The sequence below is a fragment of the Dreissena polymorpha genome, chromosome 8, assembly GCF_020536995.1.
Source record: "Dreissena polymorpha isolate Duluth1 chromosome 8, UMN_Dpol_1.0, whole genome shotgun sequence".
NCBI classification, from domain to species: domain Eukaryota; kingdom Metazoa; phylum Mollusca; class Bivalvia; order Myida; family Dreissenidae; genus Dreissena; species Dreissena polymorpha.
In genome coordinates, this window is record NC_068362.1 from 1674684 (window position 1) to 1691126 (window position 16443).

General features: G+C 37.7%; 1 protein-coding gene across 6 annotated transcripts in view; it reads left to right on the forward strand.

The window, feature by feature from the left end:
* LOC127842729 (ubiquitin carboxyl-terminal hydrolase 20-like) overlaps positions 1–16443 on the forward strand; it is a 60517-nt gene that overhangs the window by 23994 nt on the left and 20080 nt on the right. For 5 of the 6 annotated variants that reach the window (XM_052372405.1, XM_052372407.1, XM_052372406.1 and 2 more), the window contains 7 exons: positions 601–705; positions 1463–1508; positions 1836–1947; positions 4121–4186; positions 5061–5075; positions 6243–6369; positions 8497–8560. In XM_052372405.1, the coding sequence (XP_052228365.1) occupies positions 601–705; positions 1463–1508; positions 1836–1947; positions 4121–4186; positions 5061–5075; positions 6243–6369; positions 8497–8560 (535 nt within the window). The remainder of the gene's footprint in view (positions 1–600; positions 706–1462; positions 1509–1835; positions 1948–4120; positions 4187–5060; positions 5076–6242; positions 6370–8496; positions 8561–16443) is intronic. The other variant, XM_052372409.1, reaches the window with a different exon arrangement.

A 16443-nucleotide genomic window follows, 5' to 3' on the forward strand; every position in this document is an offset into this window, starting at 1 on the left:
ATCACCCAATTGGTGCAAAAAGGTACCATGTTCCTTCTCATTTCAATGTCACATGGTACCTTCTTTCACCAATGGGACGATATCAAAAAGCCTTTGGAAACTATGAACACTTGCAATTTAGCGATCTTGGACATAAACCATTCGACCTTTGAGTCAATTGATTTTTGTGTCGGTCAAGTGGAAATTCCGATCTGGTAGTCTGATAAGCTTTGTCCTTTTTTTTAATTTCTAAACTGGCAACATGTATCACACAGGCTTATCAGGGATGACATTTCTGCTTTTTTGTATTTTTCGTTGAAAGGAAATCGAGTTGATGCGGAATGGGTTGTCCGAGATTAGCCTGTGCAGACTGCACAGGCTTATATGGGAAGACACTTTTGGCAGATGCATTAACCCTGTTTCCCCAGAGTGAAGCTCATAAGTTTTTTCTCTTTCTTTGACTTCTGGCTTTGGGGTCCATTGGTCACGCTACAAGACTGCACATGCATTAAAACCCTTTTTTTCCCTGAATGAAGGAAGCTCAAATATATGGTGGTACAACAATTAATGCACATGCATTAAACCCCACAAGGTGAAATGTTTGCTCTCTCTCTTTGACAGCTGGTTTCTGGGTCCAATGATCACACTACAAGACTGTCTGGCAGCCTTCTTCTCAGCAGACGAACTGAAGGGAGACAACATGTACAGCTGCGAGAAATGTAAAAAGTATGTGCACATAATATGTACAACTGTGAAAAATGTAAAAAGTATGTGAACATAATATGTACAGCTGGGAGAAATGTAAAAAGTATGTGCACATAATATGTACAGCTGCGAGAAATGTAAAAAATAGGTGCACATAATATGTACAGCTGTGAGAAATATAAAAAGTATAGATGCATGTCAATAGCTATTTCGATTGAAAGTTTTGTTTGATAAAACATACATCCAGGTAGGGGCTTAGATATCTGAATTAGTAGCCAAAATGCATGTTATTTAAAATTTAAATTAAACATGTGCGAACATCTGCTTGAAAAAATAATTAGCATGAATTTTAGTACCAAGTTTGAGAATTTATTAGCCAACCTTCCACCTTAGTAGCCATATTCTTATTTGGGTACTTGTAACGCTAACCTAGATGTTGACAAAAGTTTTTCAATTTTGATGTTTAATAGTAATCAATATATTATAATATATTGTAGTAATTTATATATATTATATAAAATATTATATAAAATATTGGATAGTGATGATGAATTAAACAATCTGTAAAACTCCCCTTGTACTATTAAATTCCTGTTAAGTCTGAAAGAATACTCATATGTTGCTGATGGGATTCTTATTGTGTTGAGATCTTTATTGTATTTTTAGTTGGGGAAATATAATTGTCCACTAAATATATGGGTTGATTACTTTTTTCTAAAAATAAAAAAAATAATGGAATAAAATGAATTTTTTATACCAAGTTTTTTTTTTATTTCAGGCTGAGAAATGGACTGAAATTCTCAAAAGTGTTGGAACTTCCAGAGGTATTTATCCAGTAGAGCATATAGATTAATTCTTACAAAACATTGAAATTCTTAAAAAAGTTTGATGTTCAAGCGTCCAAAAAAGCAAAGCTGTTCTCTTGTTTGCATTATTTTAAGCAATTCATCTGTCCTTCCATCATATTTTGTCTAAACTAGTGGGTGCTTTTTTCCATGTATGCTGTTGAAAAGAATTATCAGACATGTTTTGCACCAGAGGCCCTGGTCTTTACAATCAGGGGTCCATTAAAAGTACAGGGTCAAAGGTACCGATGGGGACTTATTTAGGGAATCTAGAAATTACCAACCTCTCGCTTGCCTGTATTGCAGGTGCTGTGTATACACCTGAAGAGGTTCAGACACGAGTTCTACTCCTCCAAGATCAGCACGTATGTCACGTTCCCGCTGGCAAACCTCGAGATGAAACACTACCTGCATAAAGGTGAGATGAAACACTATCTGCATAAAGGTGAGTTCTACTCCTCCAAGATCAGCAGGTTTGTCTCATTCCCCCTGGAAAACCTCGAGATGAAACACTATCTGCATAAAGGTGAGTTCTGCTCCCCCAAGATCAGCAGGTTTGTCTCATTCCCCCTGGAAAACCTCGAGATGAAACACTACCTGCATAAAGGTGAGTTCTGCTCCCCCAAGATCAGCACGTATGTCACGTTCCCCCTGGCAAACCTCAAGATAAAACTCTACCTGCATAAAGGTACCCATTAAAGGAAACACAACCTTGATAAAGGTACCCATTGTGCAAATTCTGTGATCACACAAACACAGTGACTTAACTCTTGCCTTCTCAGAAGCAAAGTGTAAATGGCTATACTGTCCAAACTAAGAACAGCAGTCAGTCAAAGGAACATTACTAAAATGACCACTGTAGACAGGTGACTGTTAATCTCAGGTGACGCCTTATAGATTGTTGGTCAGTTGGTAGTATTTGCTAAGTCATTTTGCCAGTCGTTTGCTTGGAGTGTAATGTATACAAAGGCTAATTGCCAAAATTCTTGTAAAATATCACACATTATTTGTTTTGAATAATACAAATTGATATTTTATAAATTGATCTAAATTCAAACATATTATTAAGCTTAAGAAAGTTAAGAGTTTATTAACAATAATATTGCTGTTTACTCGTGCATATCTTTCTTTCAGTAAACAGACAATTCAAATTACTACTATTGGAAAATATTTTTAAATAATGGTCGTCATGTGTAATTGAAGTCACTACGGAAAAAGTATTAATAGGGCTTTGCCTTTATAATCCAAAAGTACGGAATAACAGTATTGTTGTCATTAAAGAAACAGACACCAAAAGCTTATACAAAGTTATTTGTTTGCAAACTTCACATAAACAGCATTTTAATTCAAACAGCCACAAAAGCATCTCTGGTTTCGGGACATGCCCATAACATGTGGTGTTACCTTCTTACCTGGAAATTGAAAAAGAGTTTTACATTAAACAAATCCACTTGCAGAAATATTAAATGTTTATTTAAAAAGTTACAAGTCAATTTCTGTTTTGCCACAATTGACGACCACTCATCCTTTTATTGCCTGCTAAAAACAACACTCGCTAGCTTATTGTTATTGTTTACACATTATCAGAAATAAAAATTTATAGATATGTTGCTATGGCGTTATGACTGCGACCTCATCAGAGATAAGAGACAACAATGCAGATTGATTTGAATGTTTACTTTTCGCACCTCGAAAAGACTGTCTCTTGACCGCTTTACACAGTTAAAATAGGCTTTGGGAGCGAAGTTTACTTGCCATTAGCTTTTATAGTATAGACAGGGGACTGTTATTCTCAGGTGTAATATTGAAGAATGCTCATCAGAATGAATCCAGACTGACTGCTGTAGGCAGATGACCTTTGTTCTCAGGTAGCCACTAAGTCAGGTTGAACTGTATGCAACCAGCATGGACTGTATGCAACCTGCATAAAGCCAGAATAGCATGCAAGTAACTGGCAATCTGTTCATGCTTTATTCTATTTGTTGCACATAAGTATCTTAGGGTTGGAAATGAAGGCTTAAAAACTTAAATCTAGTAAGGAAGGTCTTCAATCAAACTTAACTTTCTGCTGGATATTCTGAGGGATAAATCACCCAAGATCCCTCAAACAGACAGCGACATAAGACCTCAGAGATATTATAAGCGACACTTCAGACTCAATATTTCCATGTCAAAGTCAGACAATCGTTGTTTTTCAAAAGTAAGAGGATATTATGTTTAGTCATCGCCTCACATCACTTCTAATAACGATGTTATCCTTTGAAACTGATGTTTCCCCAAAAATAAGAGATAAACACATGATTATGAGCCTGGCTTTGGGAGAATTGGACTTTCATAAAATATCGTCCCAGATGAGTCTGTGCAGTGCTTATAGGCTTATCAGGGACCACACTTTGCATCTAAATAAGATTTACGCTAAGGGACTTCCTTTAAATGAAAACTTCCAGAAAGTGTTGTCCCAGGTTAACCTGTGTGGACTGCGCAGGCTAATCAGGGACAACACTTAAGGCACTTGCATTTAGTCCTGTTTTCTCAGAGCCACCCTTAAATAATTTGTTGGATACAACAAGGTCTTAAATCTGTACCTTCAGAACACTCCAATGCAGTCACCACCTACGACCTGCTGGCTGTTATATGTCACCATGGGTCCGCTGGAGGTAATGTAGAACAAAATAGAGCCTCGTTTTTAACTACTTATTTTTAGACTTGATGAATACTGATTTGTTTTTACAGATAACAGAAAGTTTAAAATGAAAAGAAACCAATGATATTTAGAAAACTTATGAATTTATAGATAATGCTTAGAAATTTATAGAGAATACAGAGAAGTTTATAGATAGTGCAAATTAGTTTCTAGACAATACAAATATTTTTAGATAATACAGATAATTTTATTGAGCAGAATAAATTTCAGTTTTTTTAAGCAAGCCTATTGATTTACACAGATATAAATAAATTAGCCATAATCACAACAACACCATCAGCATTTTTCTTTGAATTGTCTTCATTTGGTGTTCAACTAATATCTGCACTCAAAGCTCAATTTAAGTCATCACCAAACAGCTGTGACAAATATTCAGAAGTGTTGAGAAACTTCAAAATCTCCAAAATCCTGTACGGAAATCTTTTACACATCAAATGCAAGCTTCAGAGACATCTGTCAGTTATGAATATCGATTTATGAACACGCATGACAAACAGGTCAGAGTATAAAACTGAAACCACTGAAGTGTGTAAGTTGTGCAGACGGTGTTTGGGCCGCAAATCACTTCAAAGGTTAAGGGGGTATTTATCCGATCTATGGTCACTGTTTTTTGGTATTGAACAATCAATAAACAAGTACTGGGACAAACTGTTAAAAGACCAATATTTAGAATGATAAATAGAGCTGTTAAAAAGAAATCTTAAATATTAAGATTCAGAATCGAATATGAACAAATGTTTCAACTGTTTAAATATGATATGAAAGTGTTAATTTTTTAATTGAGGTCTTTGATGTTCAGATGTTTGATGTTTGTTGTTCTCTTTCAGATGAACATTATAGTGGTAATATTGTTAATGACATTATTCAGAAAGATTTATGCAGCATACTGTTTCATTGATATTTGCATTATACTTTTATGCCCCTGGTAGGGTGGCATATAGCAGTTGAACTGTCCATCAGTCCGTCTGTCAGTCCGTCCGTTTGTCCGTTTGTCCGAAAACTTTATCATTGCCCATAACTTTTGCAATATTGAAGATAGCAACTTGATATTTGGCATGCATGTGTATCTCGTGGAGCTGCACATTTTGAGTGGTGAAAGGTCAAGGTCAATGTCATCCTTCAAGGTCAAAGGTCAAATATATAGCTTCAAAGCGACGCAGTAGGGGGCATTGTGTTTCTGACAAACACATCTCTTGTTAGATTCTTGTTATTTGTGTTGTTAGTCATTTTAACAAAAAAAGTTATTAATAACAAAAAATATGATGTTTTATGACAATAAAATTTCTTCTTGTACTTAATACAACTATGACCTTTATACAAGAAATAATGAACTCATGACATTATGTAATACATGGAGGATATTTGTTGGATTTGTTGGAATATCGATTTTAATTCACAAGTGATCATAGAAAATAATAGTTTTATGTGTGGCGCAGCCACAAGTGAAAAAGTATTTTTCTATGATCATGAGTGAATCATAATTAATATTCCAAATAATCCAACAAATTTTCTTTTTATTTATGCTTACAAATGATTATTTTTGTATTTTTGCTGAAATAATGACGTTGTAATGTCATGAAAACCACGTCATGTCACAGTAAAACAGTGAAACTTATCGATTATTTTCACTGTCAATATTCACTATTTAAACGGTGAATTATCAATTTTAATGCACTGATATTTATCTATAAATCACTGGAAAGCATCAAATTAAGTTCATAAAATGATTGTTGTTTAAACAATAAGGGGGGATTAGATAACATAAGAATTTTTTTTCGTTGCAAAAAGTGGCCAAAACATTTTTGGGGCCAGTGAACACCCTGTAATATGTCTCTTTCTCACACATACACAAAACACACGCCCAATTGACAATGGTACATGTATATGCTGTTTTAGGGGTCACTTTACACACAATTGACTACCGTTTATGTACATGCTGTTTTTTATGTCACATGTATCCAATAACCTTCCATACAAGGCCATGCATGAACATCTCCCTGCTGTTTTAGGGGGTCACTATACGGCTTACTGTCAGAACGTGGTCACAGAGCAGTGGTACGAGTATGACGACCAGTATGTGACAGAGGTGGACGTCAGTCAGGTCATCAACTGCGAGGCTTACGTACTCTTCTACAGGTACTGTGGAGAAGTTATAAGAACACTTTCATATCATTTAAACTGGAATATTACATATCGTTAGTATAAATAGTAACAAATTGACGTTGTAAGCGGGACAATATTAATTGTATCGGCTCGCTTAGCGGGGCCAATTTGTCATTTCTGAAAAGGAATCGGAAGCGCCTTCAACTAAACACAATGGTGTCCACATTCAGTGTTATCCATCGGTGATCAATAAAATTAAGCCACAACTCAACCAAAGAATCAAACATAATTATAATGACACATAGCAAACAAGATTTCAGATTGAAACTGAAACTCTTCTGCACATTAGATTGATACCTTTATTTGAACTTTAACAAGATTCATCAAACAACAAAATTTATAGTAAAGACACACCTGGTTCACAACTTTTATCTGATGCTTATAATAATGAAATAACAACAATGTGCTATTCCCTTTTCTGTTATTCCATCCATTAATCTATATTGATTTTAAATCACACTTTTTTAAAACAATTGCATCGAAAGCTAACCACTGTCACCAAAAACACAATTTATGAAATTGAATGACTTGTGGGAGCGATAACAATAGTTTTATTCATATCGAAGCTTCCAATTATGCATGACAAACTCACAATTCGAAAAACGTTTTGGATTTGTTTGATGCTGTAAAATATTTAACTGTAAAATGAAATCCTCCTCGACCAAATTGTTCTCTCTAAAATCCAGAGAGTCCATCTAAAACTAGTGTGTTATGTCACAGAAATTACGCCACATGAGATACGTAATAAATTGCGTAATCAATTGAATGAAAATAATACTAGTAGTACAGAAAGCTGGTTCTGTAATAAATTTAGTGAAAGAACAAAATAGTTGGATATGTAATATAAACGATAACACACGGCAGAGCTGGGCTGGACGTCTATAATCTGCTCTTATTGTATACTTGGATGTGAATAAAGAGTTGTTCTGTTCTGTTTTATAATCAGCCCTAGCCGCATAATGGCTCTCGGGCCGGTATGTCGGCAGCAGCCGAATATAGACCTCTGGCCAAGCTCTGCCATGTGATATTGTCTAATTACTTGTCTAGGCATTGGTCTTTAAACTATTTTGTGACCATTCGCCTCCTATCGATGATAGGAAAGGCTTTCTTCCTTACTTACATAAGTATATACTTCTAAACCAGCTAACCTTGAAAAGCGTGAGTTCGTAACCTACAGTTGTGATTCGGCTGAAAGGCTATTGAAAACAACAACAATACAAAATCAACTCTTAAGAATAATCATTCTTATTTTCCATTTTTTTTTGTTTCCATCTATGTGCAAAAATATTGTAATGTAAAAGCTTGTCAATGCTGGAGGGCCATCTTCTAAAAAGTTATAAAATTAGAGGCAATTAAATGCACATAACTTAAAATTGAATAAAAAGGATGTTTTTGTAGAACAGTGAGGCTTAATTTTGTGAGCACTGTCTCAAATTACCATTTTATGTAGTCAACTCATAAATTATATTCTTAGTGCAACTATCCAGCCCCGTTGTGGGTAAACTGAGCTTAATGCATGTGCTTAAAGTATTGTTTCAGATTAGCCAGTGCAGTCTTCACAGGCTAGTTAGGGACGACACTTTCCATTTTATTTAATTTTTCGTTTAAAGGATGTCTCTTCTGGGGCCGTATTCCAGTAGCTTCTTAAGTTAAAAAATAACTTAAGTTGAAATATTGCGCAATATTTTTTCTTATCTCTGCCATTTTTTCTGTAAACATAAGATTTCACTTAAGTTAAATTCTGGTAGCTTCATAAACTTAATAAATTTCTTTACTCTGTGTATTTTTTCTCATATATTTAAAATTAAGTTAACTTCCTTTAACTCTTAAAGGAATTTCTAAAAGAGAAATACTAAGTGTCTCATGTTTTGTTTTGCATTTCAAATTTAACTTAAGAAATTTAATTAAGAACTTTAACTTAAGTGAAAACTTAAGAAGCTACTGGAATACGGCCCCTGAACGAAATACTAGTATAAGCGGAAACTTTTGCCCCTAATAAGCCTGTGTGGACTGAGCACGCAAAATCAGTACATCACTTTACGCACATGCATTAAGCCCATTTTCCCTAAGCGGGGCTTATTTGCTTTATTTGGTTTGTAGAAAGCAGAATGACCACATGAACAGCATAAGGCAGAAGGCTGAGGAGCTTATGATGAAAAGAGAGGTATGGTAGACATTGAATGGCATTAGTTATGATCAGGGATCATATTTTCCCACAACATCAATCGGTCCGGAAATAAATGGGGAAAAGTATCTGAAATGTATATCCGAAATCATGACATATAACGTTAATATATAAACCATTGATTTTGCCATTCATGAAGGTGGTATAATAAATGTACAAGTAAAATTTCCTTAGCCATTTTTTTTAATGGAACGAGTTTTCTCAACTGGTTTTATCATTTGGTATTTCATTGTTGTTTTGTGTGCTGTTTTATCAGACTTTTTTTATCGTTTTCAATATTATTAATCTGTGTCAGTCTATACCGATGTTTTAAATTGTTGTTGACTCGATAATAGCTTACGAACAAGCACTGAACCAAACAAATGTCTGTGTGTAGGTTGGCTACTGACAACAACAAACCAAATAATTAAGAAATAATTTGTTGTCAAATAACCCACGGCCGATAGTTTAGATGCGTAGGGATTTAATCACGAAAGTGAAGCATTTGGAACCACGCATCTAGTCGTGATCGAATTATTCAACAACAAAGTATTAAGTACACGAATTATTTCGATTCTAACACGGTTTTACTAAAGATTTATTCAATGTATATTATTTTTCTTGTGTACTATTTTATGTGAAGTTCCGCCCATAAAAATAACTTTCGTCTGTTCTGTCGATCAGATCCGCGACTTTCATTATTATTTTACCGGATTATTACGCTAGTGGAAAATGTATTGGCATGTTTTGTTTTAGTTACAGCGCGTGCATTCAGACGCGTTTTTTCGGATGCGTCTTTAATCCGCTGTTCACAAGTTTTTGATTCTTGGTCTGACGTGCAATAAACCAGTCCTGACCGGTTTAGAGACTGCAGCGAATGGTTTATCTCACCTAATCGAGATAAGAATGTCATTAGGGTGTGTAAGCATGTACACTGTGTAATCGATTTTATGACATGGGAATTTTAATAGCAAACAGAATCGGACCGACTGTTTGGGATTTTCAATCGGTCTTTCATGACCCCAATCGGTCTAGGACCGACAAAACCGAAAAAAATATGATCCCTGGTTATGATGTCCCTGAGTCTCAGGACTTGATAAGAGAGGTATGGTAGACATTGAATGGCATTAGTTATGATGTCCTGAGTCTCAGGACTTGATAAGAGAGGTATGGTAGACATTGAATGGCATTAGTTATGATGTCCCTGAGTCTCAGGACTTGATAAGAGAGGTATGGTAGACATTGAATGGCATTAGTTATGATGTCCCTGAGTCTCAGGACTTGATAAGAGAGGTATGGTAGACATTGAATGGCATTAGTTATGATGTCCCCGAGTCTCAGGACTTGTTAGAGAGGTATGGTAGACATTGAATGGCATTAGTTATGATGTCCCTGAGTCTCAGGACTTGATAAGAGAGGTATGGTAGACATTGAATGGCATTAGTTATGATGTCCCCGAGTCTCAGGACTTGATAAGAGAGGTATGGTAGACATTGAATGGCATTAGTTATGATGTCCCCGAGTCTCAGGACTTGATAAGAGAGATATAGTAGACATTGAATGGCATTAGTTATGATGTCCCTGAGTCTCAGGACTTGATAAGAGAGGTATGGTAGACATTGAATGGCATTAGTTATGATGTCCCTGAGTCTCAGGACTTGATAAGAGAGGTATGGTAGACATTGAATGGCATTAGTTATGATGTCCCTGAGTCTCAGGACTTGATAAGAGAGGTATGGTAGACATTGAATGGCATTAGTTATGATGTCCCTGAGTCTCAGGACTTGATGAGAGAGATATGGTAGACATTGAATGGCATTAGTTATGATGTCCCCGAGTCTCAGGACTTGATAAGAGAGGTATGGTAGACATTGAATGGCATTAGTTATGATGTCCCTGAGTCTCAGGACTTGATAAGAGAGGTATGGTAGACATTGAATGGCATTAGTTATGATGTCCCCGAGTCTCAGGACTTGATAAGAGAGGTATGGTAGACATTGAATGGCATTAGTTATGATGTCCCTGAGTCTCAGGACTTGATAAGAGAGGTATGGTAGACATTGAATGGCATTAGTTATGATGTCCCTGAGTCTCAGGACTTGATAAGAGAGGTATGGTAGACATTGAATGGCATTAGTTATGATGTCCCTGAGTCTCAGGACTTGATAAGAGAGATATGGTAGACATTGAATGGCATTAGTTATGATGTCCTTGAGTCAGGACTTGATAAGAGAGATATGGTAGACATTGAATGGCATTAGTTATGATGTCCCTGAGTCTCAGGACTTGATAGAGAGGTATGGTAGACATTGAATGGCATTAGTTATGATGTCCCTGAGTCTCAGGACTTGATAAGAGAGGTATGGTAGACATTGAATGGCATTAGTTATGATGTCCCTGAGTCTCAGGACTTGATAAGAGTGATATGGTAGACATTGAATGGCATTAGTTATGATGTCCTTGAGTCTCAGGACTTGATAAGAGAGGTATGGTAGACATTGAATGGCATTAGTTATGATGTCCCTGAGTCTCAGGACTTGATAAGAGAGGTATGGTAGACATTGAATGGCATTAGTTATGATGTCCCTGAGTCTCAGGACTTGATAAGAGAGGTATGGTAGACGTTGAATGGCATTAGTTATGATGTCCCTGAGTCTCAGGACTTGATAAGAGAGGTATGGTAGACATTGAATGGCATTAGTTATGATGTCCCCGAGTCTCAGGACTTGATAAGAGAGGTATGGTAGACATTGAATGGCATTAGTCATGATGTCCCTGAGTCTCAGGACTTGATAAGAGAGGTATGGTAGACGTTGAATGGCATTAGTTATGATGTCCCTGAGTCTCAGGACTTGATAAGAGAGGTATGGTAGACATTGAATGGCATTAGTTATGATGTCCCTGAGTCTCAGGACTTGATAAGAGAGGTATGGTAGACATTGAATGGCATTAGTTATGATGTCCCTGAGTCTCAGGACTTGATAGAGAGGTATGGTAGACATTGAATGGCATTAGTTATGATGTCCCTGATTCTCAGGACTTGATAAGAGAGGTATGGTAGACATTGAATGGCATTAGTTATGATGTCCCTGAGTCTCAGGACTTGATAAGAGAGGTATGGTAGACATTGAATGGCATTAGTTATGATGTCCCTGAGTCTCAGGACTTGATAAGACAGGTATGGTAGACATTGAATGGCATTAGTTATGATGTCCTTGAGTCTCAGGACTTGATAAGAGAGGTATGGTAGACATTAAATGGCATTAGTTATGATGTCCCTGAGTCTCAGGACTTGATAAGAGAGGTATGGTAGACATTGAATGGCATTAGTTATGATGTCCCTGAGTCTCAGGACTTGATAAGAGAGGTATGGTAGACATTAAATGGCATTAGTTATGATGTCCCTGAATCTCAGGACTTGATCAGAGAGGTATGGTAGACATTGAATGGCATTAGTTATGATGTCCCTGAGTCTCAGGACTTGATAAGAGAGGTATGGTAGACACTGAATGGCATTAGTTATGATGTCCCTGAGTCTCAGGACTTGATAAGAGAGGTATGGTAGACATTGAATGGCATTAGTTATGATGTCCCTGAGTCTCAGGACTTGATAAGAGAGGTATGATAGACATTGAATGGCATTAGTTATGATGTCCCTGAGTCTCAGGGAGAGGTATGGTAGACATTGAATGGCATTAGTTATGATGTCCCTGAGTCTCAGGACTTGATAAGAGAGGTATGGTAGACATTGAATGGCATTAGTTATGATGTCCTGAGTCTCAGGACTTGATAAGAGAGGTATGATAGACATTGAATGGCATTAGTTATGATGTCCCTGAGTCTCAGGACTTGATAAGAGAGGTATGATAGACATTGAATGGCATTAGTTATGATGTCCCCGAGTCTCAGGACTTGATAAGAGAGGTATGGTAGACATTAAATGGCATTAGTTATGATGTCCCTGAGTCTCAGGACTTGATAAGAGAGGTATGGTAGACATTGAATGGCATTAGTTATGATGTCCCTGAGTCTCAGGACTTGATAAGAGAGGTATGATAGACATTGAATGGCATTAGTTATGATGTCCCCGAGTCTCAGGACTTGATAAGAGAGGTATTGTAGACATTGAATGGCATTAGTTATGATGTCCCCAAGTCTCAGGACTTGATAAGAGAGGTATGGTAGACATTGAATGGCATTAGTTATGATGTCCCCGAGTCTCGGGACTTGATAAGAGAGGTATGGTAGACATTGAATGGCATTAGTTATGATGTCCCTGAGTCTCAGGACTTGATAAGAGAGGTATGGTAGACATTAAATGGCATTAGTTATGATGTCCCTGAGTCTCAGGACTTGATAAGAGAGGTATGGTAGACATTGAATGGCATTAGTTATGATGTCCCTGAGTCTCAGGACTTGATAAGAGAGGTATGGTAGACATTGAATGGCATTAGTTATGATGTCCTGAGTCTCAGGACTTGATAAGAGAGGTATGGTAGATATTGAATGGCATTAGTTATGATGTCCCTGAGTCTCAGGACTTGATAAGAGAGGTATGGTAGACATTAAATGGCATTAGTTATGATGTCCTGAGTCTCAGGACTTGATAAGAGAGGTATGGTAGACATTGAATGGCATTAGTTATGATGTCCCTGAGTCTCAGAACTTGATAAGAGAGGTATGGTAGACATTGAATGGCATTAGTTATGATGTCCCCGAGTCTCAGGACTTGATAGAGAGGTATGGTAGACATTGAATGGCATTAGTTATGATGTCCCTGAGTCTCAGGACTTGATAAGAGAGATATGGTAGACATTGAATGGCATTAGTTATGATGTCCCTGAGTCTCAGGACTTGATAAGAGAGGTATGGTAGACATTAAGTGGCATTAGTTATGATGTCCCCGAGTCTCAGGACTGGATAAGAGAGGTATGGTAGACATTGAATGGCATTAGTTATGATGTCCCTGAGTCTCAGGACTTGATAAGAGAGGTATGGTAGACATTGAATGGCATTAGTTATGATGTCCCCGAGTCTCAGGACTTGATAGAGAGGTATGGTAGACATTGAATGGCATTAGTTATGATGTCCCTGAGTCTCAGGACTTGATAAGAGAGGTATGGTAGACATTGAATGGGATTAGTTATGATGTCCCTGAGTCTCAGGACTTGATAAGAGAGGTATGGTAGACATTGAATGGCATTAGTTATGATGTCCCTGAGTCTCAGGACTTGATAAGAGAGGTATGGTAGACATTGAATGGCATTAGTTATGATGTCCCTGAGTCTCAGGACTTGATAGAGAGGTATGGTAGACATTGAATGGCATTAGTTATGATGTCCCTGAGTCTCAGGACTTGATAAGAGAGGTATGGTAGACATTGAATGGCATTAGTTATGATGTCCCTGAGTCTCAGGACTTGATAAGAGAGGTATGGTAGACATTGAATGGCATTAGTTATGATGTCCCCGAGTCTCAGGACTTGATAAGAGAGGTATGGTAGACATTGAATGGCATTAGTTATGATGTCCCCGAGTCTCAGGACTTGATAGAGAGGTATGGTAGACATTGAATGGCATTAGTTATGATGTCCCTGAGTCTCAGGACTTGATAAGAGAGGTATGGTAGACATTGAATGGCATTAGTTATGATGTCCCTGAGTCTCAGGACTTGATAAGAGAGGTATGGTAGACATTGAATGGCATTAGTTATGATGTCCTTGAGTCTCAGGACTTGATAAGAGAGGTATGGTAGACATTGAATGGCATTAGTTATGATGTCCCCGAGTCTCAGGACTTGATAAGAGAGGTATGGTAGACATTGAATGGCATTAGTTATGATGTCCCCGAGTCTCAGGACTTGTTAGAGAGGTATGGTAGACATTGAATGGCATTAGTTATGATGTCCCCGAGTCTCAGGACTTGATAAGAGAGGTATGGTAGACATTGAATGGCATTAGTTATGATGTCCCTGAGTCTCAGGACTTGATAAGAGAGGTATGGTAGACATTGAATGGCATTAGTTATGATGTCCCTGAGTCTCAGGACTTGATAAGAGAGGTATGGTAGACATTGAATGGCATTAGTTATGATGTCCCTGAGTCTCAGGACTTGATAAGAGAGGTATGGTAGACATTGAATGGCATTAGTTATGATGTCCCTGAGTCTCAGGACTTGATAAGAGAGGTATGGTAGACATTGAATGGCATTAGTTATGATGTCCCTGAGTCTCAGAACTTGATAAGAGAGGTATGGTAGACATTGAATGGCATTAGTTATGATGTCCCCGAGTCTCAGGACTGGATAGAGAGGTATGGTAGACATTGAATGGCATTAGTTATGATGTCCCTGAGTCTCAGGACTTGATAAGAGAGGTATGGTAGACATTGAATGGCATTAGTTATGATGTCCTGAGTCTCAGGACTTGATAAGAGAGGTATGGTAGACATTAAGTGGCATTAGTTATGATGTCCCTGAGTCTCAGGACTTGATAAGAGAGGTATGGTAGACATTGAATGGCATTAGTTATGATGTCCCTGAGTCTCAGGACTTGATAAGAGAGGTATGGTAGACATTGAATGGCATTAGTTATGATGTCCCCGAGTCTCAGGACTTGATAGAGAGGTATGGTAGACATTGAATGGCATTAGTTATGATGTCCCTGAGTCTCAGGACTTGATAAGAGAGGTATGGTAGACATTGAATGGCATTAGTTATGATGTCCCTGAGTCTCAGGACTTGATAAGAGAGGTATGGTAGACATTGAATGGCATTAGTTATGATGTCCCCGAGTCTCAGGACTTGATAGAGAGGTATGGTAGACATTGAATGGCATTAGTTATGATGTCCCTGAGTCTCAGGACTTGATAAGAGAGGTATGATAGACATTGAATGGCATTAGTTATGATGTCCCTGAGTCTCAGGACTTGATAGAGAGGTATGGTAGACATTGAATGGCATTAGTTATGATGTCCCCGAGTCTCAGGACTTGATAGAGAGGTATGGTAGACATTGAATGGCATTAGTTATGATGTCCCCGAGTCTCAGGACTTGATAAGAGAGGTATGGAAGACATTGAATGGCATTAGTTATGATGTCCCCGAGTCTCAGGACTGGATAGAGAGGTATGGTAGACATTGAATGGCATTTGTTATGATGTCCCTGAGTCTCTGGACTGGATAAGAGAGGTATGGTAGACATTGAATGGCATTAGTTATGATGTCCCTGAGTCTCAGGACTTGATAAGAGAGGTATGGAAGACATTGAATGGCATTAGTTATGATGTCCCCGAGTCTCAGGACTGGATAGAGAGGTATGGTAGACATTGAATGGCATTAGTTATGATGTCCCTGAGTCTCTGGACTGGATAAGAGAGGTATGGTAGACATTGAATGGCATTAGTTATGATGTCCCCGAGTCTCAGGACTGGATAGAGAGGTATGGTAGACATTGAATGGCATTAGTTATGATGTCCCCGAGTCTCAGGACTGGATAGAGAGGTATGGTAGACATTGAATGGCATTAGTTATGATGTCCCTGAGTCTCATGACTTGATAAGAGAGGTATGGTAGACATTGAATGGCATTAGTTATGATGTCCCTGAGTCTCAGGACTTGATAAGAGAGGTATGGTAGACATTGAATGGCATTAGTTATGATGTCCCTGAGTCTCAGGACTTGATAAGAGAGGTATGGTAGACATTGAATGGCATTAGTTATTATGTCCCTGAGTCTCAGGACTTGATAAGAGAGGTATGGTAGACATTGAATGGCATTAGTTATGATGACCCCGAGTCTCAGGACTGGATAGAGAGTTATGGTAGACATTGAATGGCATTAGTTATGATGTCCCCGAGGCTCAGGACTGGATAGAGAGGTATGGTAG